At 44.4% G+C, this 27024-nt stretch overlaps 1 protein-coding gene across 1 annotated transcript in view; it reads right to left on the bottom strand.

Moving 5' to 3' along the window:
• Positions 1-27024, bottom strand: part of megf11 (multiple EGF-like-domains 11) — a 464413-nt gene that overhangs the window by 362591 nt on the left and 74798 nt on the right. Inside the window, exons 2-4 of the mRNA XM_078530151.1 lie at positions 13134-13232; positions 5888-6010; positions 1597-1698 (exon numbers count right to left, since the gene is read on the bottom strand). Of these exons, the coding sequence (XP_078386277.1) occupies positions 1597-1698; positions 5888-6000 (215 nt within the window). The 5' untranslated portion in view covers positions 6001-6010; positions 13134-13232. The remainder of the gene's footprint in view (positions 1-1596; positions 1699-5887; positions 6011-13133; positions 13233-27024) is intronic.

The following is a 27024-nucleotide window of genomic DNA, read 5'->3' as shown; positions in this document are numbered from 1 at the left end:
GAAAAATTTATTAATTTTGCTTCCAATTTCCACCCCTCCATCATTTTCACATGGTCCATCACTGACACTTCCCTCCCCTTCCTTGACCTCTCTGTCTCAATTTCTGGTGATAGACTGTCCACTAATATTCATTACAAGCCTACCGACTCTCATAGCTACCTTGGCTACAGCTCCTCACACGCCGCCTCCTGTAAGGACTCCATCCCATTCTCTCAGTTCCTTTGCCTCCGTCGCATCTGTTCTGATGATGTCACTTTCAAAAACAGTTCCTCTGACATGTCCTCCTTCTTCCTTAACCGAGGGTTTCCACCCACGGCGGTTGACAGGGCCCTCAACCATGTCCGGCCCATCTCCCGCGCATCCACTCTCACACCTTCCTCTCCCTCCTAGAACCATGATAGGGTCACCCTTGTCCTCACTTATCACCCCACCAGCCTCTGCGTTCAAAGGATCATCCTCCGCCATTTCCGCCAACTCCAGCATGATGCCAGTTCCAAACACATCTTCCCTTCACCCTCCCGGCGGCTTTCCGCAGGGACCGTTCCCTCCACGACACCCTGGTCCACTCTTCTATCACCCCCTACACCTCAACCCCTCCCACAGCACCTTTCCATGCAACCGCAGAAGGTGCAACACCTGCCCCTTTACTTCCCCCCTCCTCACCGTCCAAGGGCCCAAACACTCCTTTCAAGTGAAGCAGTGCTTCACTTGCACTTCCCTCAATTTAGTCTACTGCATTTGCTGCTCCCAATCTGGTCTCCTCTACATTGGAGAGACCAAACGCAGACTGGATGACCGCTTTGCGGAACACCTTCGGTCTGTCCACAAGCATGACCCAGACCTCCCTGTCGCTTGCCATTTCAACACACCACCCTGCTCTCATGCCCACATGTCTGTCCTTGCCTGCTGCAATGTTCCAGTGAAGTTCAACGCAAACTGGAGGAACAGCACCTCATCTTCCGCCTAGGAACTTTACAGTCTTCCGGACTTAATATTGAGTTCAACAATTTCAGATCATGAACTCTCTCCTCCATCCCCACCCCTTTTCCGATCCCCTTTTTCCAATAATTTATAATTTTTTTACAACTATATTTTTTCTTTGCCTTCCTATTTTTAAATTTATTTCGATCTATTGTTTCATCTCCACCTTTGAGCCCATTTCGATCCCTTTCCCCCCACCCCACCCGCACTAGGGCCATCTGCCACTAGCATGCTTCCCTTAATGTCCACATTAGCACATCCTATAGATAATATCACTACCATCAACACCCCTTTGTCCTTTTGTCTATGACAGCTTTGGCAGTCTCTTCTTGGCCTCCACCTGTCACTGGCCCCCTATCAAGCTCTCCTGTCCCACCCCCTTCTACCAGCTTATATTTCATCTCATTTCTATATGCCTTAGTTCTGATGAAGGGTCATACGGACTTGAAACGTCAACTGTATCCCTCTCCGCAGATGCTGTCAGACCTGCTGAGTTTTTCCAGGTATTTTTGTTTTTGTTCTAAGTAATTCAATCTAATTGATATACAATTGAATCCTCACTGAAGGATTAACCATTGATCTATATAATATATGTTTGTTCTATTTGTAACTAACCTGTGTCTAGTACATTTAAACCAATTAAGAATATCAGTGCATCTCGTGTAGTAGACTTGATCGAAGGGGTGGGCATAGGATTCCTGAACAGTGACAGCATAACTGAGAAAAAACAAAACATAAACAATTTTAATCAATAACTATTCTGATAATGAGAATTGAAAACAGGAAGAAAATCAAAAAACATCATTAACCACAAGGCCAGATATTGATTGTCTAAAATATTAAATGTAACACAGTTTTTGTTTAGTACATTGCTTCCTGTCAAAGAACATGAATTTACATAATATCCTGATTATCAATGGTAAAATGACGCCACGGTTTCCAGTTTGGATCAAAGTTGATGGGAATTCATTCATGTCAGAAATTTGTTGCCATTTTATAAAAAACAGACAAATAAAGCGTGTTGGTTTTTATCTCATTTCAGTGTACAGCAAAATGTTTCAACCACTCAATCAAGTATTCTGTTTCATCATTGCAAGTTCCCAGAGTAACATTTCTTATTAATATTGTAACTTTTGTTTTCCAGTATTTAGTTGCTCTCTGGTTACTCATTCTTTCAAATTAATGTTGCCTGTCCATAGTAAAATGCCTGGTTCCACGTAGCAATTCCACAAGCAGCAGCTCCCAGTGTGGACAAACACCAGCCCAAACCTTTATTCTACCATTTCATGGTATTATGAATAGAAGTAATGACTTGCTCGTAGATGCCCAAACAAACCTGGCATCCAGAATGTCAGACTTTGTTTGTGGCTCTACATGACGTGCCAAATTTACAAATATGCACTTGTGGTGCAAAACTTTCTCACCTCTGGGCATATCAGGAAATTGTTGGTGCACACCTCATGTTTTTCCACCCATCAATTTCAATTTTACCAGATAGCTCACTTCATGTAGATACTCTCCTGCTGAGAATGAAGGCTGGAGACCAAAGAATCAAATTTCCTGTCAGGGATGCCCACTCCAGGGGCTACTGATAAGAAAAAGAAACAAATGCTTGTGATGGCAGCCTTCCACCCAAATTTGTTTTGGTGGGGTTTGCAGAGCATCTCTAAATTGGCACAGGATGTGAGGGGAGCAAGGATGTTCTTCAGCCTTCTTACCTCACTTTCCTCTACCTGCAACTATAGGGTACCAAATGCAAGGGTGTCCAAAACAGATGGGCTTTGCAGCTGTGAACCTCTTAGATGAAAGGATCCAAGGGGAGCCTTGTGGATTCTGTTTAGACCCCTTTTCCCAGTGTAAGACCCTGCCAGTCAATAGTGTAACCAGTCTATGCTGCTGAATTGGCCCACTAAATTTGGTTGCTCTAAAGCCTGAGCAGACACTCTACTTCAGGCGAACTCTGAACAACAAAGTCCTGTTATGATCTGGAATGTGCTACCTGAATGGGCGGTGGAATCAGATTCCATAGGAACCATCAAAAAACAACTGGATGTGTACTTAAAGATAATTAATTTGTAGGATTACGGGGAAAAAGAATTGGGGTCAAGACTAAATTAGATAACTGTTTCAAAGAGCCAGCAAAGACACAATGGGTCAAATGGCCCCCTTTTCTGCTGTATGATTCCATGATCCTGCCTGGCAAATGTTCAGGCATGGGCAGGCCAGCAAAATATGACCCCTGATCTGAGGTGTCTACCAATTCATCGGGATTATTATCGTTCAAATTCTAAAACTGCCTTGTGAGTGAAATGCTTATTCTCTATTCTGCTTCTTTGGAAGTATGGTTGAGATCAGAAATTATGTATGCAAAGCTGTATTTACCACTCTGTGACACAGCATATTTCAACTACGATGTGTTGCGTTCTCTACTTTTATAAAGTCATTCAATTCCTGAGAATGAAATTCCCTTTTTGTTGTCTCAAAGGTACTATAGCATAATTGCAAGTTTCTGTCTGAATCAGAAATTTCTTTGAGGAAATTAGACAGATTGTCATAACTGTTTAATAATCAGCACTTAATCCTAAAGGGCAATAAAGGTCATTTGCTGCAGGCTCCCATTGCAATGTGATTTATTAACGTCTCCATAACAAAGTCATCATGTGATGTACAGCAAATCAATACCAGAGTTTAATCTGGCTTTTCTCTTGATTGCAATGTTGTGCTCATACTACTTCGCTCAATCAATAGTTTGTGTTTGTGCTTTTGATTTGCAAATGCTTTTTTAAAAAATAGTAAGAAGTCTTAGTTTCTTGGTTAACCTCAAGAATCACTGCAATAATTAATTTCTTGCTGCTTAAACAAGCTAATTTTAAAACTACAAAAATTTTTTTAATACATTATGTATCTTGTACTTTGCATTTTTATTAACTATAGTCTCTGAGAAGAGTATAAACTGCTAATTTTCCTCTGCTCTTGCAAGTAATTTTTATAGTCACAAAATCAGAATAGAGTTTTAGTTTGACTGAATTTCTAGCTTATCCCACAAAAATTTGTATGTCCTAACAATAATGTAATCTTATTAGTAATAAAAAAATGATTAGGTATATGCTTACTTTCAGTTTGTTCTGAATCTAATACAATAAGAAACATGAGATGAATGCCCACCTTTGTTAATAATCAACATTCCAGCTTACATTTACACTTATTAGAGCAGGTAAAAGAAGATTGTTTCCATTTGTTCAAGGCTTCTACTCATCCAAAATTGCAGAATAAAATATAAATAAAACACTTCAATATTAAATGTGTTTTTAAAAATGTTTTACATATAAAAGCAACAGAATATAAGTTTTATATTCTTATTATTAATTCTACCCAATGTACAATCTCCAGTTTGCAGAAGTCTGCCTTTCTTTGCGTCATGCCAACCTTCAGTGCTTGTTTTTTTCAATGTGATTGCATTTTTAACCAATAATTAAATACAGATGCATGTGCAAATCCTATAACTTCAATTGATTAATTCATCTTGTAATCCTTCGGTTAATGTTTGGGTACTATGACTTTTGAGTGCACCCACCAAAAGTATCCTAAGTTAGAAATATTTTTGGCTCTAAGCAGACCTGCTTATAAAATAAGTTGGGATTTGTCTCTAAATTATATGGAAAAAGTAAGCTAACAGGGGATAACTGTTAACTTTTTGGGCTGTAGTAGTGTATTTTCTGGCTAACAAAGTTGCCAACACACAGATTTTCAGTTACTATCTGGATAACTGAACCAACGTTCTGCATGAAAAGTGAATTACTGCATCTGCCAGATAAGCCGTAAAAAAAAAATGGCTAGAAAGCACGATGGAGGTTATTATAGCACCTGCTTCTGAGGGAGACAAATTAAAAGTATCAAAATATGGAAACAGTCCATGCCTGTTTTCCAATTGCATGAGGCAGAAGGAGGATATCATGTTTTAGGCCTCTTGCCAAATATAGGCATGTTGGCCAAGCTAGATAATTAATCATTCTATTAAGTTGGCTGTGATAAACCAGCAATCAAAAATATCTTGGCATATAATAGAAATATGAAAAGAAACTTAGGTGACCCTAAGATGACCCTTACTAAATTAAAATACAAACTGTGCCTTATTTTATATACTGAGCACAGAGGATTGTAAATGTGAATTTTAACATTCCATCGATAATTTTGGTTTAAAATTAGTTGCTTTACATATTCCTCAAATTTTCTACCAATCTTCTTCCCTTCTCTCCTCTTCTCTTAAAGCTACTGACACCCTGTTGGGGGTAGATCTCCAAATACACCAAGTGTTGCCACCTTTCAGGCAGAACTTTTATTCAAAGCTGTGTACAGGTACTAGGCCCCATATCCAGGAAGCTCGGGACTGGACGTGTACTGGATCTGGGGATTTTCTGGATTTTGGTTTCTTCAGCTATGATAATTGAAGCTGGGCTGATTTCTCCGCCAAGCTGGACACAGCCTGGATGGGGAAAGGAAGGGATGAGGAGTGGACCAGGCCAGCTTTCGCCATTAATCCCAGATCCAAAGAGCAGGGGAACAGCGTGCCGTGACCCAGATGTAACGGACAGCAATGTCTGATTGGGAATGTAGTTTCCAGGGCAGGACCCGACAATTGGGTTCTTCCAGGTTTTGGGACACCAGATAAGGGATCCGGTACCTGTATTCTGTATTACAAGGATTCCCACTATCAATATGGGATGTGACTTACTCAAAAATGTAAAAGGTAATGATCAGAGACCCTCCCCTTTCAGATCAGTATACAATCTGAATATTGTTTCTGCCAGCAACTGTACAAATTGAAGTCTCCAAATTCTTTTGTGAACATTAAAAAAAAACACATAAAATGCATGAGTAAAAAGGAAGCCTGAACTATTGGGTTTACCTCTCCCAGTGACTGCACACATTGGGATCATCAGGATTCAGACACCATGCCACTCTTGCCAGGTAGCAGATCATAATCGCACTTTGGCACCAACTGAATGCAGCACAAACCATTCTTTCAAATCTAAAGAAAACAAGAAATTAATTAAAAATCCTGTGTAATTTATCCCACAAGATCACAAGTGAGTGCTTCACCAAAATAATTTTCCTCTACTGGAAATCCACCTGGCTTTCATTCAGAACATCCTTAAGATGGAATGGGGTAAGATCAGGAAATTGACTTGTGAAGAAGCGAGGGTTCAAACATACATCCTACCTTACCATGTACAGCACATTGAATTTTAAAAGCAGTGTTCTGCGTTATCCAGAATTTACCCAACAAGAGTGAAAATGTAGTGTTTTCAACTGTCACGACGTTAACACATTTGCTACCAATTATGGAACTGAGTTACATACAGTGGAAGGATCCCACTGACTTCAGGTAGAATGTACATGCGTGGGTTTCAGGGAGTACAAAATTGAGCTTGGTTATGATTTGGAATAGATTTCCAACATCCAGATTAACATATGAAGAATGCCCAGTTGGCTGAGGTTCTGGAGGCCATCCAGATCCCAGTCCGAGTCAGCAGTTTCAGAAAAGGAGAGGAGACAACGGGAAGGACATGAGAATTTTCTTTCAAAGAAAGGAAATGCAGAATATTTCTGCTTTGCAGAAACTACTCTCACAGTTGGATTTCCCAAACCAACTGATTACTTATGTTCTAAATCATTCTTAGTTTCCCATATATTGCAGCAAGTACTTTGGAGGGTCACAGCACTGTCAGCAGTCACTGGAACACCACCTTTTCATACTGCAACTTAATCTGTTTGCTACACAACATCTCAGCACATTCACTTCACCAAGATGATTACATATTGGGGTCCTGTGGAGCACTGAAATTGAGAAGGTGTTAGAAATCAATATAGAGAAGGTAAAAAACACAAGCACAAGTTGGATATAGGTGTAAGTACACATTATTCAAAGCACTTACAGCTAAACTGAAGTTACCTTATAACCATAACTGCCACCATAATAGTGAGAAAGATATATAATAACCAATGAGAAAAATAGCCCAAATGATGTCAAGACTTAACCCATGCTCTTCTTCCGTTTCACACACTATATTCTATTCGCATGATGGGGCTTTCAGACATGCTACAAAGCTGACCTATGGGGTTTGATGGTGTTCTGATGAAAGGTGATCAACTTGAAACATTGGGCTGGACATTTCCACCAGGGATGGGAAACAGAGGTCGGGACTGTTTCTGGGTCTCGAGTCTGCCCCCTGGGGGAAACAATCACTCACCTGTGATTTTCCACAGGGCAGCCAATTACTGGCCAGGAAGCAGGTTCATCATCTGTGGGCTCTCAAAGCTAGAGGGTGAATCAGATGTCTTCTAGCTTGAAAGGAGTAGCAGGTTGCAATGGAAGGTAAATAAGAGAGAGGGCTCTTCAAGATATAAGCTTCCTTTCTCCAACATTTTAAAATCTTTAATTTAAAAAAAGATCCACCACTGTTGGTGGGGGAACCCCTCTAATGGGCGGCCTGTGGCTGCTCCTGCATTCAGGCAGCCAGGGAGGACCTCTAGGCCTCCTTGGTGCGCTGCCCGCCCCCCACCCCACCCCCTCCACCCGCCAGTTTGCCATGGAGTGCCCGCCTCCAGGTACCTAAACTGGCCTCCAGTGGGGACCTGGTGGCTGAATGGAAAACTCCTTTTTGAATTGGCCCCAATCAGGTTCTCAAAAATAGCCTGGAGGCAGGGTGGAGCTGGGGAACCAACAAGTTAGATGATGGGGCTATTATTAAGCTCTCGTCCACCTCTGATTCCATCAGAGGTAAAAAATCCAACCCGTTAACTCAGTTTCTCTCTCCAGAGATGCTGCCAGGCCTGCTGAGTATATTCATAATTTTGTATTTTTATTTCAGATTTACAGCATCCGCAGTATATTGCTTTTGATCTATTGGTATGTTGCCTTGGAGTGCAAGCTTAGCCAACATTCACACAACCACCTGCGACAGCCTCCTCCTTCAAACAGGGGATCAGCTGCTGGAATGCTCTGTTACTTACCTGCAGGTTCTTGGCTCCACATTGCATTTCGCTCACTTAACTTTTGCCCATCACTTCTTTTTCCTTTCATTCTTCCCAAAAGTTATCAAGTTGAATTACTTTTTGAACATTCAAGGCAGCAAGTTTTTGTCACCCTATTGAGCACTTTCCTCTTCAGTGTCAAAACCCTTTAAATGGAAACTGCAATGCAATTTTTCAGGATACATCCCTACACTTTGAGCTTTGAGTAAGTATACAAATGAGGTGATGCAAGAATATTGAAAGCTGTATATTGGATTTGCTGCAGTTCCTAATCATTTGGGACTGAGTTGTGCCTGTACACAAAAAAATTCCATATGTGTTTGAATAGTGAGATATAGTACAATTATTTTTTACTTGCTGGTGTCAACATTACTAAGAGAACACACATGGCGCAGATTTTCTGACCCTGTGAGATCTCACCAGTTATGCTGTGGGGTGGGCTTTGCTTATTTTCATGAATATTGATTTTTGCTGGACTCACCCGCTTTGGGGGAGGAAGGGAAATAGCTGCAGCACCAAGGGAAAAGTATTTTAAATTGGCAAGTGAAATCCATGCCAGAAACATCCCTTTGATTTATAAACACCACTCCCAAACATCCCCCCAACTTCAAACCCCCACCTTAGCAACACTAAGTGCCAGAAATACAACAGCATTCATGATGCAAAAGTTTTCAACTGGAACCTGTCCTTAAGCAGGTGCACCTACTTTAGTGAATAAAGTAGCGCTTCCTCAATGTAACCATTTCTTTTCCATCAGTAGCAAGACACCTTAAAGGCAATCAGCAGGTTTTAAGAACTCCAGGTACCAGATTACTGGATTAAAACTGCTCAAACTGATTTCACAAACAAAGTGGTCCTCTCATCAGTTTAGCCAAAATTCACATTCTGGTCTTCTTGTTATTCTATGAATCTAAATCTATTGATGAATTTGAGTTAACATCACAAATTATATCTCAGGTCTTCAATATAGTCGTACTGTCATATTGCTCACTTAAGATCCTCAATGTATAGGATTAAAAAATCTCATAACATTAGCAACACACCATTTACAGAAGTAGACAAATGAAAATAAACTTTTTTTTTGTAAAAATATACTTTATTCACAAAATATCTTCAATCACATTCAAAACCATTTCAAAAACAACATTACAAGGGTACAATCCAGGTTAAACTTTTACAAAATGTATCACCAGGTGCATCAGTACAAACAATATTACAGTCATTTACAGCCTTTCATTTTGATCTGTACAGCCCGAGGGGCTCTAAACAGTTCCCAGTCTCTCGGTGCGCTGTGGTAGAAAGGTCTTAGACAGCGACCCTTCCCCATTGCGCCTTTGCGGCAGCTGCCCCAAGCTTTAGTGCGTCCCTCAGCACGTAGTCCTGGACTTTGGATTGTGCCAGTCCGCAACAATCGGTCGGGGACAACTCTTTGTGCTGGAAGACCAACAAGTTTCGGGCAGACCAAAGCGCCTCTTTCACCGAGTTGATGATCCTCCAGCTGCAGTTGATGTTTGTCTCGGTGTGTGTCCCTGGGAACAGCCCGTAGAGCACAGAGTCCTGTGTCACAGAACTGCTCGGGATGAACCTCGACAGCAACCACTGCATCTCTCTCCAGACTTTCTTTGCAAAGGCACAATCCACAAGGAGGTGAACAACGGTCTCTTCCCCACCACAGCCACCTCGAGGGCAACGTGCAGAGGGGGTGAGCCTCCTGGCGTGTAGGAAGGATCTGACGGGGAGGGCCTTTCTCACCACCAGCCAAGCTACGTCTTGGTGCTTGTTGGAAAGTTCTGGCGATGAGGCATTCTGCCAAATGACTTTGACAGTCTGCTCGGGGAACCATCCCACAGGGTCCACCCTCTCCTTTTCCCTCAGGGCCTCTAGGGCGTTACGTGCTGACCACTGCCTGATGGACTTGTGGTCAAAGGTGTTTTTCTGCATAAATTTTTCCACCAGGGACAGGTGGTACGGCACGGTCCAACTACTTGGAGCGTTCCGCGGCAGCGTGGCCAGACCCATCCTTCGCAACACCGGGGACAGGTAGAACCTCAGCACGTAGTGACACTTGGTGTTTGCGTACTGAGGGTCTACGCACCGCTTGATGCAGCCGCACACAAAGGTGGCCATCAGTATGAGGGCGATGTTGGGCACGTTTTTTCCCCCTTTATCTAGAGGCTTGTACATCGCGTCCCTGCGGACACGATCCATTTTCGACCTCCAGATAAAGCGGAAGATGGCTCGAGTGATCGCCGTCGCGCAGGAGTCTGGAATGGGCCAGACCTGCGCCACGTACAGCAACAGCGAGAGTACCTCACACCTGATGACCAGGTTCTTACCCGCAATGGAGAGGGAGCGTCGCTCCCACATGCCCAGTTTCCTCTTCACCATAGCCACTCGCTCCTTCCAGTTTCTAACGCATGCCCCGGTCCCTCCGAACCATATCCCCAGCACCTTCAGGCCGTCAGCCCTGACAGTGAAGGGGACAAAGGATCGGTCAGCCCAGTTCCCAAAGAACATGGCCTCGCTCTTCCCACGATTTACCTTGGCTCCCGAGGCCAGTTCGAACTGGTCGCAGATGTGCATCAGTCTGCGCACCGACAGCGGATCCGAGCAGAAGACGGCGACGTCGTCCATGTACAGGGAGGCTTTTACCTGAGTGCCTCCACTGCCTGGGATCGTCACTCCTCTTATGCCCGGATCCTTCCTGATGGACTCGGCAAAGGGTTCTATGCAACACACGAAAAGGACAGGCGAGAGAGGACAGCCCTGCCTGACTCCAGATTTAATCAGAAAGCTATCTGTTTCCCACCCATTGATTGAGACTGCGCTACTGATGTTAGTGTAGAGCAGTTGGATCCAATTTCGAATTCCCTCCCCAAAGCCCATTTTGGAGAGCACATCCCCCATGTAGGTGTGCGATATTCTGTCAAAGGCCTTCTCCTGATCCAAGCTGATGAGGCAGGTATCCACACCCCTGTCCTGTACATAGGCAATCGTATCCCTGAGCAGCGCCAGGCTGTCAGAGATCTTCCTGCCTGGCACAGAGCAGGTCTGGTCAGGGTGAATCACCAATTCCAGAGCGGATTTGACCCGATTGGCGATGACCTTGGACAGAATCTTATAGTCCATATTCAACAGTGAAATGGGTCGCCAATTTCTAATTTCCTCCCTTTCCCCCTTGTGCTTGTAGATGAGGGTGATGATGCCTTTCCTCATGGATTCTGACATACTACCGGCCAGGAGCATACTCTCGTACACTCCTAGCAGGTCTGGGCCGATCAAGTCCCACAGAGCCGAATACAACTCCGCCGGCAAGCCGTCGCTTCCGGGGGTTTTACTCTTCTCGAAGGACTCGAGGGCCTTAGTCAGTTCATCAGGAGTTAGCGGTTTGTCCAGGCTCTCCCGCGTACTGTGGTCTAAGACCTCCGTGATAGAGGACAGGAAGGACTGGGAGGCCGTGCTGTCCGTGGGCTTCACGTCATACAGTCCGGCATAAAAGGATTTGCTGATCCTCAGAATGTCGGACCGTGATGACTTTACTGAGCCGTCTTCTTCCTTCAGGCTGCTGATCACAGAGCGCTCTCTGTGTACCTTTTGGAAGAAGAAACGTGAGCACGTCTCATCCTGCTCCACGGAGCGGACTCTGGAACGGAAGATGATCTTGGAGGCCTCCGAGACAAAGTGCGAGGCTTGCTGGCCCTTCACCTCTTGGAGCTCCTCCTTGACATCGACCCCCATCGACTGCAGCCGGAGCAGATTCTGCATCTTTTTCTGGAGTCGGGACATTTCCCTCTGTTCCTTTCTAGCTTTCTGGGTGCCTTTGAGGATGAAAAACCTCTTGATGCTTCCCTTGATCGCTTCCCACCAGTGTGTCAGGGACTCAATAAACTACTACTCAGACATGTGTGATATTACCAAATTAGTTTACTGAGACTCACTATACCTTTAATGGCATATGAACTATATTGATCTCTTTTACATTACAAACACAATTCTTTATTACTAGTCATAAACTCATTAAGATTATCAGTTGTAGCACTGTGCTGATTGCATTCACAAGCTTTAAATCACTTTATTTTACGCTGTATTTTGTCATGGTGGAATACACATGGGGGAATAATATGCTGACTAACATCAAGTTAACCAATGACTGCAGATGGGCTGATATCTATACCAGCTGGCAAGCTCATTGATTTTATTTTCAATCGTGTATTGACTACATATGTCTGCGACTTTCATCAACTAACACACCTGATTAATAGTTACTTTGGTAACAGACTTTATCTGACAGCAGTTCTCACTCTGCTTCAAGAGGATTTAATATTGATTGATGAACAAAGAAAATTTCATTGTACCAATGCTGAACACTTGTGAACATTGAAACTATTGCTCTGTTACAGTATTTGTAATGTATGTCAGGTGGACAGTTGTTACTTGTAGCTAGGGATCTGTGCAAGGGTATGAATATTGGGATTTTTCTGACAAATAGTGCGAGAGGGTAAAAATAGTTTTGCTTCAGCAAATGATATACCAGTCCACACTGCTCTTGTATAACCTGATTATAAAGAAGTATTGATAGAGGTGTGGATAAAAATGACTTGTCTACCATCTATCTGCACAGTTTTTGAAAATGAAGTTGTGTTACTGACTAAATAGTGCTGGATTTGAACATCTGCGTATTTACTCAGGGAGGTGAGAATATCAGTGAGCAAGAAATGTAAGAAACTGAGCCAAGGTAGAGATAATCATGAAGCGGGCCAGAGCATTAGAACAAGGTGAAAAGAACAAAAATATATTAATTGGGGTGATCTGAAGACAGTATTCTCATTTTGATGTATAAATGGTGGTTACAAACTACTGGGATCTTCAGCTTTACAAAATTAGCAAAAATACAGGCTTATTAAATCAAATTATTTTTTCCTATTCTTCGTATGCTTCTAGAGCAATATCATTAAATACTACTGTTATTACAGATATCAACATTTATCAATCATCACAGCTTTATGTATGTAAAAATGTAAGCTTGATCCCAACATTTTAGATTTATTTCCATTCCTCGTTACCTGTGTCTGCATTTCAGAATTGCAGCTGTGTTTAAATCTTGAACGCTCGCTTACCTCAGACACTTGGATTTGTTTCAGAGCTCCTGTTGTTTTGCTAGACATTCAGTGCATTTCAATAGATTCATACATCAGGCAGGCTTTCAAAGATAGCTCCTTTAGGAAGATCCCCGAGGCACAGCAAGAGGTCAAAATACAAAGGGCAAAGGATTAGTAGTGAAGGGGTCAGGGAAAAGAACTTAATGCAATAGCAGTATCAACAGAGCAGAAAATATGCATAAGTTAATCATAGTGACCTAATCAATGTGTCATTGCCTGTGGGTCTTGGAATCCAATGGCCAAGAAATTTGTTGTAGAATTTCATACTTGCTGAAGAATGAGAGGGGAAAAGGTTTGTGCTCACTTAAACAAGAAAAAGTATACGTTCAGTGCTATTTCAGTACAAAAAAAAGTATGCAAAACAAGTTAAATACTAATGTCTGTCCCACAGATCTGACATATTACATTCCCAAATATATTGTTTTCATATTACTGTGACAAAGAGTGTGATGGAATGTCCAAATTTGGGAAGATGCACAAATTGCTTCTTCTGCTGGAGCTGTAGAGACATAGAAAGGAGTGTTAAGTGCCCTTCTCTTAAACTGTTAGCACAAATCAGTGCTCAATGATAACTGACACCAGTGCAGCTGTATGATTATTGCCTGTGTGACTGAATAGTATGTAGCATGAAGGCAGGAACAGTGTGATACCAACCCCGAGCCTCCTGCTTACCCATCTGTGGCCTCCTCTTCCAATTACCTTCCCTGTTTTTAAAGGGCACATTCCTTAAATGGGTGACCTCAGTGGCTGTGGTTGTACTTCCTCTGGTGACAGACATCTGTTTTTTATTGTGTGCTGTCTACTTTGGCCAAAACAGAAGCAGATGTTGATGAGCTGTCAAAGTTTACACACATTGCAAGATCCATTCTGTATAAAATGATCTCCTTAAGGATTACAAAGGTCGAAAGGTGAAGGTGGCAGGTGATGGTACTGGAAGGTGTCACCAGTGAGCTATCCTAGCCTTGTTTGTATCAAATGAGGGGTCTTGGTGCTATGTAGAAGTTGTTGTTGTTAATCTGGCTGCAGGAATATGCAAAGTTCAGTGATGGCCACTTTGGGGAAGGATAGTCTCTATATATAGGATCCACCCGACATGTTCGTAGGGCCATAAGACATAGGAGCAGAAGTAGGCCATTTGGCCCATCATTTCTGCTCCACCATTCAATGGGATCATGGCTGATCTGTTAATCCTCAACTCCACTTTCCTGCCTTTTTCCCATAAACCTTGATTCCCTTAACTGATTAAAAATCTGTTATCTCAGCCTTGAATATACTTAACAACCCAACCCCTACAGCCCTCTGTGGTAAAGAATTCCACAGATTCACTACCCTCTGAGAGAAGAAATTCCTCCTCATCTCTGTCTTAAATGGGCGAGCCCTTACTCTGAGATTAGGCCCTCTGGTCCTAGGCTCCCCCACAAGGGGAAACAATCTCTCAGCATCTACCCTGTCAAGTCCCGTAAGAATCTTATATGTTTCAATTGGGTTGCCTCTCATTCTTCTAAGCTCCAGTGAGTGCAGGCCCAACCTACTCAATCTCTCCTCATAATAAAATCCCTCCATATCCAGGATCAAACTTGTGAGCCTTCTCTGGACTGCCTCCAAATCCAGTATATCTTTCCTTAGATAAGGGCACCAAAACTGTTCACAGTATTCTAGGTGTGATCTAACTAGTGCCTTGTATAGTTTTAGCAAGACTTCACTATTTTTATACTCCATTCCCTTTGAAATAAAGGCCAACATTCCATTTGCCTTTCCTATTACCTGCTGAACTTGTATGCTAGCTTTTTGGGATTCATGCAAGGGGATCTCCAAATCCCTCTGTGCTGCAACTTTCTAAAGTCTTTCTCCATTTAAATAATATTCAGCTCCTCTATTCTCCCTGCCAAAGTGCATAATCTCACATTTTCCCACATTATATTCCATCTTCCAAGTTTTTGTCCACTCATTTAAACTGTCTATATCCCTCTGTAGACTCTGTGTCATCCTCACTGCTTGCCTTCCCACCTATTTTTGTGTCATCCGCAAACTTGGTGATAGTACGTTCATTTCCCTCTTCCAAGTCATTAATATATATTGTAAACAATTGTGCCCCAGCACTGATCCCTGTTGTACTCCACTGGGGTTACAGGTTGCCATCCTGAAAACTCCCCCTTATCCTAAATCTGTCTCCTATTAGTTAGCCAATACCCCCAACACCATGGGCAGAATTTTCTGCCTGCCGGGCGGGCGGGCCCGACCCAATCTCCGGCAGGCAGGGAGCCGATCCCTGCCGGAGAAGCGGGCCCTGCCGCCATTTTACGTGGGCGGACCAATTAAGGCCCGCCCAGCGTGATGTCCATGCAAGAACACCCCGTAGAGGCAAATTCATAATTAAAAGTTTAGTAATTTAAGCTTTCAGTCCCCAAAAGATTTGTATTATTATACTAATTTTAGTTAATTAATTAAACACAAATCCACAATAGAAGGCAAAATTCAAAATGTTCCCTCTGGCCAATAGCAGAATGAAGAACAAAATGAACACTTCCATGCAGTATCGTGCGCCTGTCATTTTCCATGCTCCAAGTAGTCAGAGCTACCCTCAACCCCATCTGACCCAGCTTGGCCTGATCTGACCTTAATCACGACATGGTGCCAGTCTCACCATTAGTGCCACACTGCAGGTATCACTGGTGAATCAAAGTAATGTATGGCAGTTTCCTCCTGTTAAGCAGCACAGGTCCTTGACCTTTAGAATGAAAGGAAGCAACATAGAGGGAAATAGCCAGACTCTAGGGCAAAACAAGACTCATGAAGGAGGGAATCGCATAGGAGCAGACACATTGCAATATGCATGAGGCTAAAGCCAACCATCATCTTGCCTCCAAAACCTGGCAAGATCTGAAATCCAACACCACTCAGTCCCAAGGTTGCCTATTTTGAGACACACTACCTGTATGATATATTGTGGTACAGTAGCATAGTGGTTATGTTGCTGGACTAGTAATCCAGAGATTGAGTGTTCAAATCCGATATCAACAGTTTCCGAATTTGAACTCGTTTTGAAAAAACCTGGAAATAAAAAGGCTAGTACCAGTACCAGTAAAAGTGACCATGAAGCTGTTGGATTGTCATAAAAACTCAACTGGTTCACTTATGGGCAGCAGCTCCTCCGCCCCTCTGCCAGTGACCGTTGCATCTGTTGAGGCTGCAACAACTGGGGAGGTGCCAGTTCTGGAACTGGCCACTCCCTCCCAGGCTCCATGGGCCAGAGGACATCTGCCAAGGTCTTCGAGGCCAAGAGGACAGCAGAGTCAGCAGGCTGTCTCACAAGCCACTCCGAGTGATAGGGCAGCACCAAGACGAAGCACCCGCAAATGTAAGCATAACGCACGATAGGCACTCCACGGGTTTCTCACTGGTGCTTTTCTGTTGCCCCTAGATTAGCGAATTTATTTTTGTGAACGTCGGAGCAATGTTTTGTAATGTTTTTGGTGGCACCATCTGATGGATGGCAACAAAGTCCACATTTGTGACCATGGCTGAGGGTGTCTCCTTTGTGCTGCATTTGTCTGTTTCACAGACATATCATGAGTGTTTGAGTGGACATTGATGTTTATGTACTAAGCCCTTAGTTGCAGCTGATGAAGTGGAAGATGTAGCACTTAAGTGCCGCGTATGGATGCGCAAGGCAATGCTGGTCCTGCAGATCCATTTTGTGGAGCTAGCTGAAGGTTCGTTGGATTAAAGTGTCCCGGATGTCCCTGCCTCCTTGGTGTAGTTGCAGGTCGGCATGCTGCCCCTCATCATTGCCCTGTGCTTCCTCATCCTCTGAGCCACTGCTGGATTCATCATGTGCAGCCACATCCACTACGTCAAGGTCTTCAGCGTCAACTGCGTCCCCCCTCTCCAGCGCAAGATTGTGCAGAGCGCAGCATGCTACCACTATCATAGAGATGCGATCTGGGGGGTACTGGAGTGCACCCCCTGAGTCGTCCAGGCATCGGAAGCGCATCTTGAGAAGACCAATGGCTCTCTCCACCACAGCCCTTGTGGAGCTGTGGCTCCTATTGTAGCGCTCCTCAGCTTCTGTTCTTGGATAGCGGAGAAGCGTCATGAGCCACCTTCTGAGGGGATAGCCCTTGTCACCCACCAGCCATCCATCCAGCCGAGCCGGAGCACTGAAGAGCCCCGGTACCTGGGAGTGTCTGAGGATGTGGGCGCCGTGGGAGCTGCCTGGGTACCTTGCACAAACTTGCAGAATCTGCATCCTGTGGTCACACACTATCTGAACGTTCATGGAATGGAAGCCCTTCCTGTTGACAAAGGCTCACCTGCTGGAGCCTTGATGACCACATGTGTACAGTCTATAGCACCCTGGACGCGGGGAAAGCCAGCAATGGCTGCGAAGCCTCTGGCTTGCTGTGCCTGACTTGCCTGATCACAGCGGAAGTGGATGACGGTCAATGCACGCCCGAACAGAGCATCTGTAGCCTGCTTGACACAAGTGTGGACAGCTGATTGGAGGACACCGCAAAGATCACCCACCAAGCCCTGGTAGGAGCCAGATGCATAGAAGTGGAGGGCAACTATGACCTTCAGAGTTGCTGGCATGGGGTGTCCGCCCACAGTTAGGAGATATCTCAGAGCCAATCATCTGACAGATATAGTTGACTGTTTCCCTTGACAGTCGGAGCCTCCTTCTGCACTGCACCTCAGTCATATTGAGGTAGCTGCTTCGCCACCTGTATACCCTAGCAGCAGGATGGTGGCATCTTCTGCTGCCCCTTCCACCTTGGACAACCTCTTGGCCCTGCACCCCTTGTGCCTGCGCCTGGCTGCCCAAAGGTGGCTCCCCTGGAGGCTGATTGTCCACTCCTGGCCTCCTCCTTATTCTAGCCCTCCCTTCGTCCTCAGTGGAGCTGCCTCCAGTGGAGATGTCAGAACTCATTCCCAGGCTAAATGGAGGCCTCCGGAAAGCTGCAGGCTCGATAAAGATTCCTGAGCAGAGTGCTGAGCTGAAGCTTCAAAGTACAGAGAAAGCTGCTGGAAATCGATCTGAACTGCTACCGATCACACAGGCAAGTTTAAAACACTTGCTGCAATAAATACTTCACATAAAACATTGACAACCCCACTGAGCCCACATATCCCGCCCGTGGACGAGCTTTGTTAAAAAGTCACTTACCCGCCTGCCCGTTGCGCCCGTCTGCCGAGCCGAAGATCGCACGGGTGCCTCAAAATCGGCGTCGATTGCCGAGTTAAGGGCCTTAACAAGCCCTTTAATTAATGGCAAGTGCGCGTCGCACTTCATCGCGTGCCCGCCCAGCTAAATATCGTAATGGCGCGCCGTGACGTCAGGACGCTCGCCCGACGTCATCACGCGTCATTTTAAGCACTGACGTGTGGGGCCCGCCACCCGCACGTCATTCAGAAAATTCTGCCCCATGTGTCAGCGAAATATAAATACAAGAAGTTGCACAAATCTATGCACTCCATAGTAAACAAACATTTGGGCAGCAAGTCCTGTCCTCCTCTTTCTTCCCAGCTTACAGTAAATATTGCAGTTATGGGAGCAATTTTAACCACACAAAACATTTAACATTTTTAAAATATCAAAAAGATCCCAACCTGCTCACTTCGGGTTTTAACTGAGGCAAGGGGACAGACAAACAACCCACTCCCAAAAGGCTGGTCAGCCATTTAAATATTATAATGAGACACATGCCTCATATTTAACCTGTCTTCTAGTTTGACCCTGGTCAGTTAGATTTCCCCGGGCTCAAGAAACCTGGCAGCAAAAAGGAGATGAGGATTATGATGTGGAACAGGTAAGCACTTTTACAGGACTGCTTTAAAGCGAGGAGTAAGACCGTTTCCTCGTGGCCTACCAAGCTTGCCCTCTTCCCCGCCCGTCATCAGATTTCCCCCCATCCCACCCCCCAGCATCAATCAGACCACCTGGAATCGGTGATTGACTCCCAGTGGGGTACTGAACACCTCACCCCAGGGGTCAGTAAGAATCCCACACACCCCCGCCCTCCCCCACACCACAGCTGCCCACTCCAGGGATCAGCAACCAACCCCATTCCCCTTCCCTTCCAACATACAGGCCCCCATTCCAAACCTCAAGTTCCCACTAACTCAACTGCAAGCTCCCTGCTGCTGGCCTGCAGCCTCTTCTGAAACATTTCCCTTCTGACAATCAGCCTGGCTTCCAGCAGAGAACCTGCTTGAAAAGAAAGACAGGCTGCGTAGTCAAAGTTCCTCAGTGTGGGGTAAAAACAAAACTCTTCCACACTGCACACAAAATCTACCCCTGACAAGATCAGGGCCTTAGTCTATGAAAGACTGTTGAAGTGAGCTTGTTCACACTTGCCTGTTTTTAGACCATTACCTTATAATTCATGTCAGTAGTATTTCATTACAAAATGTGTCTTGCATCACAAAAGAATCATGTAAAGCACTACGGTCTTTGGCAGCCTTCTTATGAGACAATGGTTTGTGCCTTCAGTGCTCAACTCTGTTAGGCATCACCTGGTGTGGTTCTGGAGCCCTACTCTGGCATGAAAATATCTGCCACATTTGCATCAGTGGGCTGAGAAGGTGCAGGGTTCACTGGCCACTTTTTTCTGGGTCCCGTTCTTAGTCAGCTGAGCTTTCTATTTCTCCTCACCTCTTCCAATGCCCCTCCAAACAGTCAACCTCCAGAGATCACAGTCATTGACGACTATCTCTCAATTGTCTGCATCAATGTCTGCCATTTTCATATCTCGCTGGCAATGTTCTTATAGCGGAGGTATGAGCAACCAGCAGGTCATGACTCAGTGGCCAGTACACCATACAAATGATCTTAGGGTATATGTCCATAATTCATGTGATGAACATGGCCCAGCCAGCGCAGATGTCATTGGCTTAATAATGTGTATATGCTGAGGGAATTAGCATGCCCCAGGACCTCGGAGTTGGAGACTTGCCCTGCCAAGAGATGCCGAAGGTACAGCTGAGAAAGTGAAGGTAGAAGCACTTCAGCTTTTTCTTTTTCTCTTACCTTGCATATGTTGTCCAGGTCTCACTACTGTAAAGTGCACCATGGACTCAGGTTTGGGGGATTTGCAATTTGGTATTCTCCTTCAGGTCGCTATTGTTCTACATTCTGTTACTCAGCTTGGACATAGCGGCTGTAGCTTTTGCAATCCACGTGTTGATTTCAGCATCAAGTGACAGATTGCTGGTGATTGTGAAGCCTGGAGATGTGAACTTATCAACAACCTCCAGTGTCACATTGTCAATTCTGATAGGTGGTGATATGGGAGCCTCCTGGACCACGATGTTTGTCTTCCTGATGCTAATGGTGAAACCAAACTCTTTACAGGTGTGAGAGAGTCTGTCCATTTGCCGCTGATTCCTCATATGGAATGTTAGCGTGGCATCACTGAAGTCAGTAAATTCTCTGATGAGGATTTGGTGTATTTTTGTCTTGGAGCTCGAGCAAGTTGAACAGCTTTCTGCACTATAGTAAGTTTTCACCTGCTTTATAAATATATAGGCATGCTGTGTTTATGCAGGGCACTCTGTATTACAGTCATCCACTAAATCTTATAAACTACACCGGTAGGTCTGGCTTAAAAAAAATTCTTTCGAGTTATCAACAGTCACAGATTGCAACTCTATCGAGTACAATCACAGTTCTTGGTTTCCGGGAGTGGGACACGAACCCACAACCCTCTGTTAAAGGTGAAGCCTTCACTGCTACCTGTTTCAGCTGTGGCTCTGTTAGTAGCACACTAGTCTCTGAATCACAGGATCTGGGTTGAAGTCCCATTCCTGGGCTTGAGCACCAAAATCAAGGCTGACACTCTAGTGCAGTATTGAGGGAGCATGCATTGTCAAAGGTACCATATTTCGGATGAGATGTTAAACTGAAATCTCATCTACTTGCTCGGGTGGATGTAAAAGGTCCACGGCACTATTTTGAAGAGCAGCAGGCGAGGTATCCCTTGTGTCCTAGCCAATATTTATCCCTCAATCAACATCACATTGCTGTTTGTGGGACTTTGCTGAGTGCAAATAGGCTGCAGTCTTTCCTGTATTTCAACAGTGACTACACTTTAAAAAGTACTTCATTGACTGTAAAGTGCTTTGAGATGTCCAGTTGTCAAAGACAGGTTGCATGTTCTTATGTTCACATAAGATAACTGTTGAGCACATGGATGACAAAGGTCTTCCCTCATTTTCATTCCAAGACATGTTATTTACTCACAAGATAAGGCTGCATAATGCAGGTGGCATTCTATACAGATCCAAGGGCTGGGGAGGGGAACATGCAGCAAATTCAGAACTTTGAGCAACTTAAGAGCAGAGCACATTTGATATCGTGAGGACGGAAACATTAGACCAAACTGGGGGGAGCAGTAGTCACCTTCAAGTGCACAGCTAATGCCATGCTTGGCATTGGGAATAGGAGTCTGTGTGGCCACATGCATACCATCAACAATGCACTACATTTTGGGGAATCCTTGCAGTAAATATGCAGGGCTATTTTGTGTTATGGGCTGTCAAATCAATTAAATCCCTGGCCTACCAACTAATGCACCACGATTACCTCTGTATATTGGGTCCCATAGTAAATCAATAAATTATAGAAACTTTTTTTAAAAATTGACTTCATGTGCCAGTTATGCAAGACTCACTGTGGGATTTGACACATATCTCCAGCTGTGACTTGAAAAGAAGGTTAGAAAAATAAGGGCAGGGACCAGTTATTACCTTGGATCCTGCTTCCTTCTTGCTGTGTACTGATATTAACCTGTTCTGAGCAGGTGAGCAGAATATCCAGAGAATGGACCCTGGATTGTACTTTAAATATTTTAATCAGGTCAGATTATTTCATCAGGACTCAATCTCCAATTTTAGTTGAATGCATGCCTGGTGTAAAAAGAATGATTTGCATTTCTAAAGCGCTTTTCAGACTACCAAGCATCTCAAAGAACTTTACAGTCAATGAAGTACTTTTTGAAGTGTGGTTCACTGTTGAAATATAGGAAATGCTGCAGCTAATTTTCACTCAGCAAACTCCCACAAACAGCAATATGATGTTGATTGAGGGATAAATATTGACTAGGACACTGGGGATACCTCACCTAGCTTTCTTCCAAACAGCGGCATAGGATCTTTTACATACACCTGAGCAGGCAGATGGGACTTCGGTTTAATGTCTCACCTGAAAGACGCCACCTCTGACAGTGCAATGCTCCCTCAGTGCTGCATTAGAGTGTCAGCCTCTATTTTGGTGCTTAAGCTCAGGAGTGGGACTTGAACCCAGAACCGTGTGATTCAGAAACAAGTGTGCTAACAGAGTCATAGCTGATATTGGTAGCAGTGAAGGCTTCACCTTTAGGCTAGATCTACCAGGAGCCCTGAAGGTACACTTTATATTGGGCTGGGAGAGGCAGGGTCTCACAAAGAAGACGTGGACCTCCCTTACACCAAGCTACCCTCCTCATCTTTGTCAGAGCCATTCCCCCAACCACCTGATCATGTCCAGAGCATTCCATCACCTCCCTTCTCCACTGAGAGCCAGGGCCATTTCCACAGGACTTCAAGTTGCGGCCTTGCCGCCAAATGTCCACTGATGCCCAATGCCCAGGAAGTCAACCTGGCCAGATGTGAAGTGGAGATTTGGCTTCCATGTTCCTGACCATGCCAGGTTCATCACCTACTACAAGGCTCCCAGTACCTTCCTGCCCTCCCTGTAAAAATTCGAGATTATAGTCTCCACAAGCAGATTTCTTCTAAAATGTCAAGATATAATTGCCTTGGTCAATACGTGCAGGTGACAGGGTATTGGCAGCCATGTTTGTAATGTCTAAAGTGTAAACAGACATGGCTTGAGGATTTCCTTTAGATGAATTGCTTCAGTACAGAAAATAAGAGCAAAACAAATTAATAAATGTATCAATTTGAAGAAATTTAATTGTAATAACTACAGATCAAGAGTTCATAAAGCTGAGAAGTCACAATATGGCTGAATAGCCTACAGTTCAACATTTGCTTTATGCAGACACCAGGCAACTGGCTACATTTGAATAATTTTCAGGGCTTAACACTCAATGGAGACACATGGCCTAAATACCACATGCAATTCCTGATCATAAGATGATGCCAGTATAAAACAGGCAGAACAGACATAGAAACATAAAAAATAGGAGCAGGAGTAGGTCATTTGGCCCTTCAAGCCTGCTCCGCCATTCATTATGATCATGGCTGTTCATCCAACTCAATAGCCTGCTCCTGCTTTCTTCCCATATCCTTTGATTCCTTTCACCCCATGAGCTGTATCTAACTCCTTCTTGAAAACATACAATGTTTTGGTCTCAACTACTTTCTGTGGTAGCGAATTCCACAGGCTCACCACTCTCTGGGTGTAGAAATTTCTCCTCATCTCAGTCCTAAATGGTCTATCCCATATCCTCAGACTGTGACCCCTAGTTCTGGACTCCCCAGCCATCGGGAACATCCTTCCTGCACCTACCCTGTCTAGTCCTGCTAGAATTTTGTAGGTTTCTATGAGATCCCCCCTCATTCTTCTGTACTCCAGCAAATATAATCCTAACTGACTCAATCTCTCCTCATGTCAGTCCCGACATCCCAGGAATCAGTCTGGTAAAACTTCACTGCACTCCCTCTATAGCAAGAACATCCTTCCTCAGATAAGGAGACCAAAACTTGAACACAATATTCCAGGTGTGGTCTCACCAAGGCCCTGTATAATTGCAGCAAAGCATCCCTGCTCCTGTACTTGAATCCTCTCACTATGAAGGCCAACATACCATTTGCCTTCTTTACCACCTGCTGCACGTGCAGACCTGTAGACTGAGCAACTACTAATGTAGGACACATGCCCAATATACATTAGTGCTCATCACTGCCAAACACCATTATTAGCAGTCACCCAAAGAAATAATTATCAACCCTTGAATATGATTTAAATCAGGTGAGCTTCCTATTCATATAGATATAAATGGATTGAGGACAATTGTTTTAGTCTGCAGAGTTGACATCTTTCGAACTGTCATTAAAAATTTTACATATTGGAAAGGGTAATTCTGCAGAAATTCTGAAGTAATGGAAACATCCAGACCTAACTCGTCTGCTAATTCATTATGGACATATTTTCAGTAGCACTGACCCCAATCTTGAAGTATTAAATATTTTTTTAAGTTTTACTATATTTTATAGTTTGCACAAAACTCTACCCATGTGAACCAGCTAATTTTTCAAAGGAAGAAAGTGTATCTGACCACTTCATGGGCCAAATAATGCTACTCCTCAGATCATTACAGAGTGACAAACACTCACTCACTTTTCCAGAATCACTTCATCCAATTCAGGGTCGCGGGGAGTCAGAGGCTATCCTGACAGGCAGTGGGCACTAGGCAGCGTACACCCAGGATGGGATGCCAGTCCATCACAGGGCACACACTCACACGTGGGGACAATTTATCATAGCCAATCCACCAAACCAGCACATCTTTGGACAGTTGGAGGAAACCAGGGCACCCAGCAGAAACCCACGCAGGCACAGGGAGAACATGCAAACTCCACACAGACAGACACCCGAGGCCAGGATCAAATCCGGGTCCCAGAAGCTGTGAGGCAGCAGTGCCAACCACTGCACCACCAAGTAATAAGCACATCATCCTTAATTTAAAACACTAATCCATGCACCAATAACTGAGTATATTACCCTTTTAGTATTAACCTTTCAGCCATAAAATAACAAAAATATACACATTTTATATTTTATCAAAACTTATCATAATAAAATCTTTGAAATGTGAATGCCCTGTCCTGTACAACCCAAGGTAAAATACATTTTGAATAAAGGGAAAAACTGAAATGACTAGCTAAGCCTGGATAGTGGTTGAGTTATCACACAATTCTTGTCATGCTTTCTGTTGATGGTACATGGTACAGGGTACAGCCAGTTAATCAGCTGAATGATGTAGTGCCAAAACATTCAAATTCTAAGAACTTCATTTACAGTCACTAAGCATTCCAATGGAACTTGGTCTTCTAATATTGTACTATAACTTCTAAGCGCCAATGGTTACAGTTTTAAAAACTAAATCATTATGGAATTAGTTAGTGGTGTCAACTTCTGACTAGATTAGATGTTGTCAAATGAGTAGGTGCATGCATGGAGCATCCAGAATACACCATTCTCAAATTCTAGTCTTCACGAAAATTTTAATAACGTTCTTTTTATTATGTGAACTTATGGTCAAATAATTTCAGTCCCTTTATATGTTAATAAATCGGGAAGCTTTTAAAGGAACACATCACAAAATTACATTATAAATTATCAATTCAGCTGCGGTTAGTTTATTTTGAAACAATCTAGAGCTTAGAAGGAAATCTCAAGAACATGCTTTAAGCATATTTGAATGTTCCAAATAGAGCAGCTGCTTCGGGAGTCTGGTGTCAGGTATATGAACTGGTCAGCGGAGCTGGTTTTGAGTGATTAGCGCCTCGATGCTGGGCACGATGGCTTGGGAGAGGACACTGCTGTTGGACTGCCTTTCTTGCAACCGAATTTGAAGGACCTTGCAAGTGAGGATCCAGCAGTGCAACATCCATCAGACAGCCATGCTTTGAGTGATGTGACCTGTTTCACAGGCCACTGCCAATCACTAATTACTGCTCTTTGCTTTTGCAGGTACATCTGCCAAATTGTCAAGAGAGTCCAGGCCTCCAATCAAGCCCCAAGAAAAGCTCAGAAGAGGAATCCGCTGAAACTCCCCCCTCCCCGAAGACCCATCACAGCGATAAGCCACACCCTCCACCAGTGCAGAGACACATGCCTCGATGGGACCTAGCTTTAGAGTACCCTCGGGGTCACAATCTGGTGAGCACATCGCACTTTCTGATCAATAGTAGATGGCGGCAGGGACTTCCCAGGTCCCTGGCACTCAGAGGACTGCTGGAAGGCAGAACGTTGCTGAGTCCAAATCAGGAGCCTTTGGACTCAGTCATGTCACAATTGTTGGAGCTGCAAAGGCAAGCTCAGGAACATCAGGAAGGGATGTCCACTGCACTCCTCAGATTGCAAGGCACAATGGAGGAGTCCATCCGCCTTGAGGCTGAGGTGAGAGCGCCAGCCTGTCAACACACTGAGGCCAACATTGGTAGGATGGTGGCCGCCATGGAGACCATGGTCCAGGACGTCACTCCTGCACTGGTGCTCGGACTGAACTCCATTGCCGACACCACAGTTGGCCTGCAACATTGTGTACACAAGAGGAGTGTGGGGCAGCCGATCTCACTCCAGCTACCACTTCTCCTTAGGAGTCAGGCAGGGGGTCTCGGGCACCAATAGGGAGGAGGAGCAACAGGTCTATCCCCCGGGACCAGGCATCCAGGTGACTCCAGGAGTGTCTGGTCCATCTGAGTCCTCTCTTCCTGTGACCTCAGCAGCTCCAGCTCCACAGGCCGAGGAGGGCGTCACAGCAGGACCCCAGAAGCAGGCCAGGGCCCTCCAGGTCTTGGCCCTCCAGAGGAAACCCGTAAAGGTCATCACAAACAGGTTACCTTCACCTCCGCTGTGGGTGTCCGGGGAACACCAAGACGTAGTGGCAGGGTTAGGAAGGTTAAGAAGATGTAGTTGCACAGCCTGGGCACAGGTATTAGCCACTTGTACATAATATTCACTATTGTAAATAAACTCTCAACAATGTCTCCCTGCCTATGGCTCCTTGCTCTGATGAGCAGTGTTCATGTCACTCAGCTGTGAAACCTTTCTGCACAACGTAAAGGCAGGTGTCTCAGCCCAGGACCTCTTCCCTGTGCTTTATGCAGTCTTCAGACC

This window comes from Cetorhinus maximus, chromosome 26, assembly GCF_964194155.1.
Source record: "Cetorhinus maximus chromosome 26, sCetMax3.hap1.1, whole genome shotgun sequence".
Taxonomy (NCBI): domain Eukaryota; kingdom Metazoa; phylum Chordata; class Chondrichthyes; order Lamniformes; family Cetorhinidae; genus Cetorhinus; species Cetorhinus maximus.
Note: the sequence above shows the minus strand (reverse complement) of the source record. Positions and strands in the feature narration are given on the sequence as shown.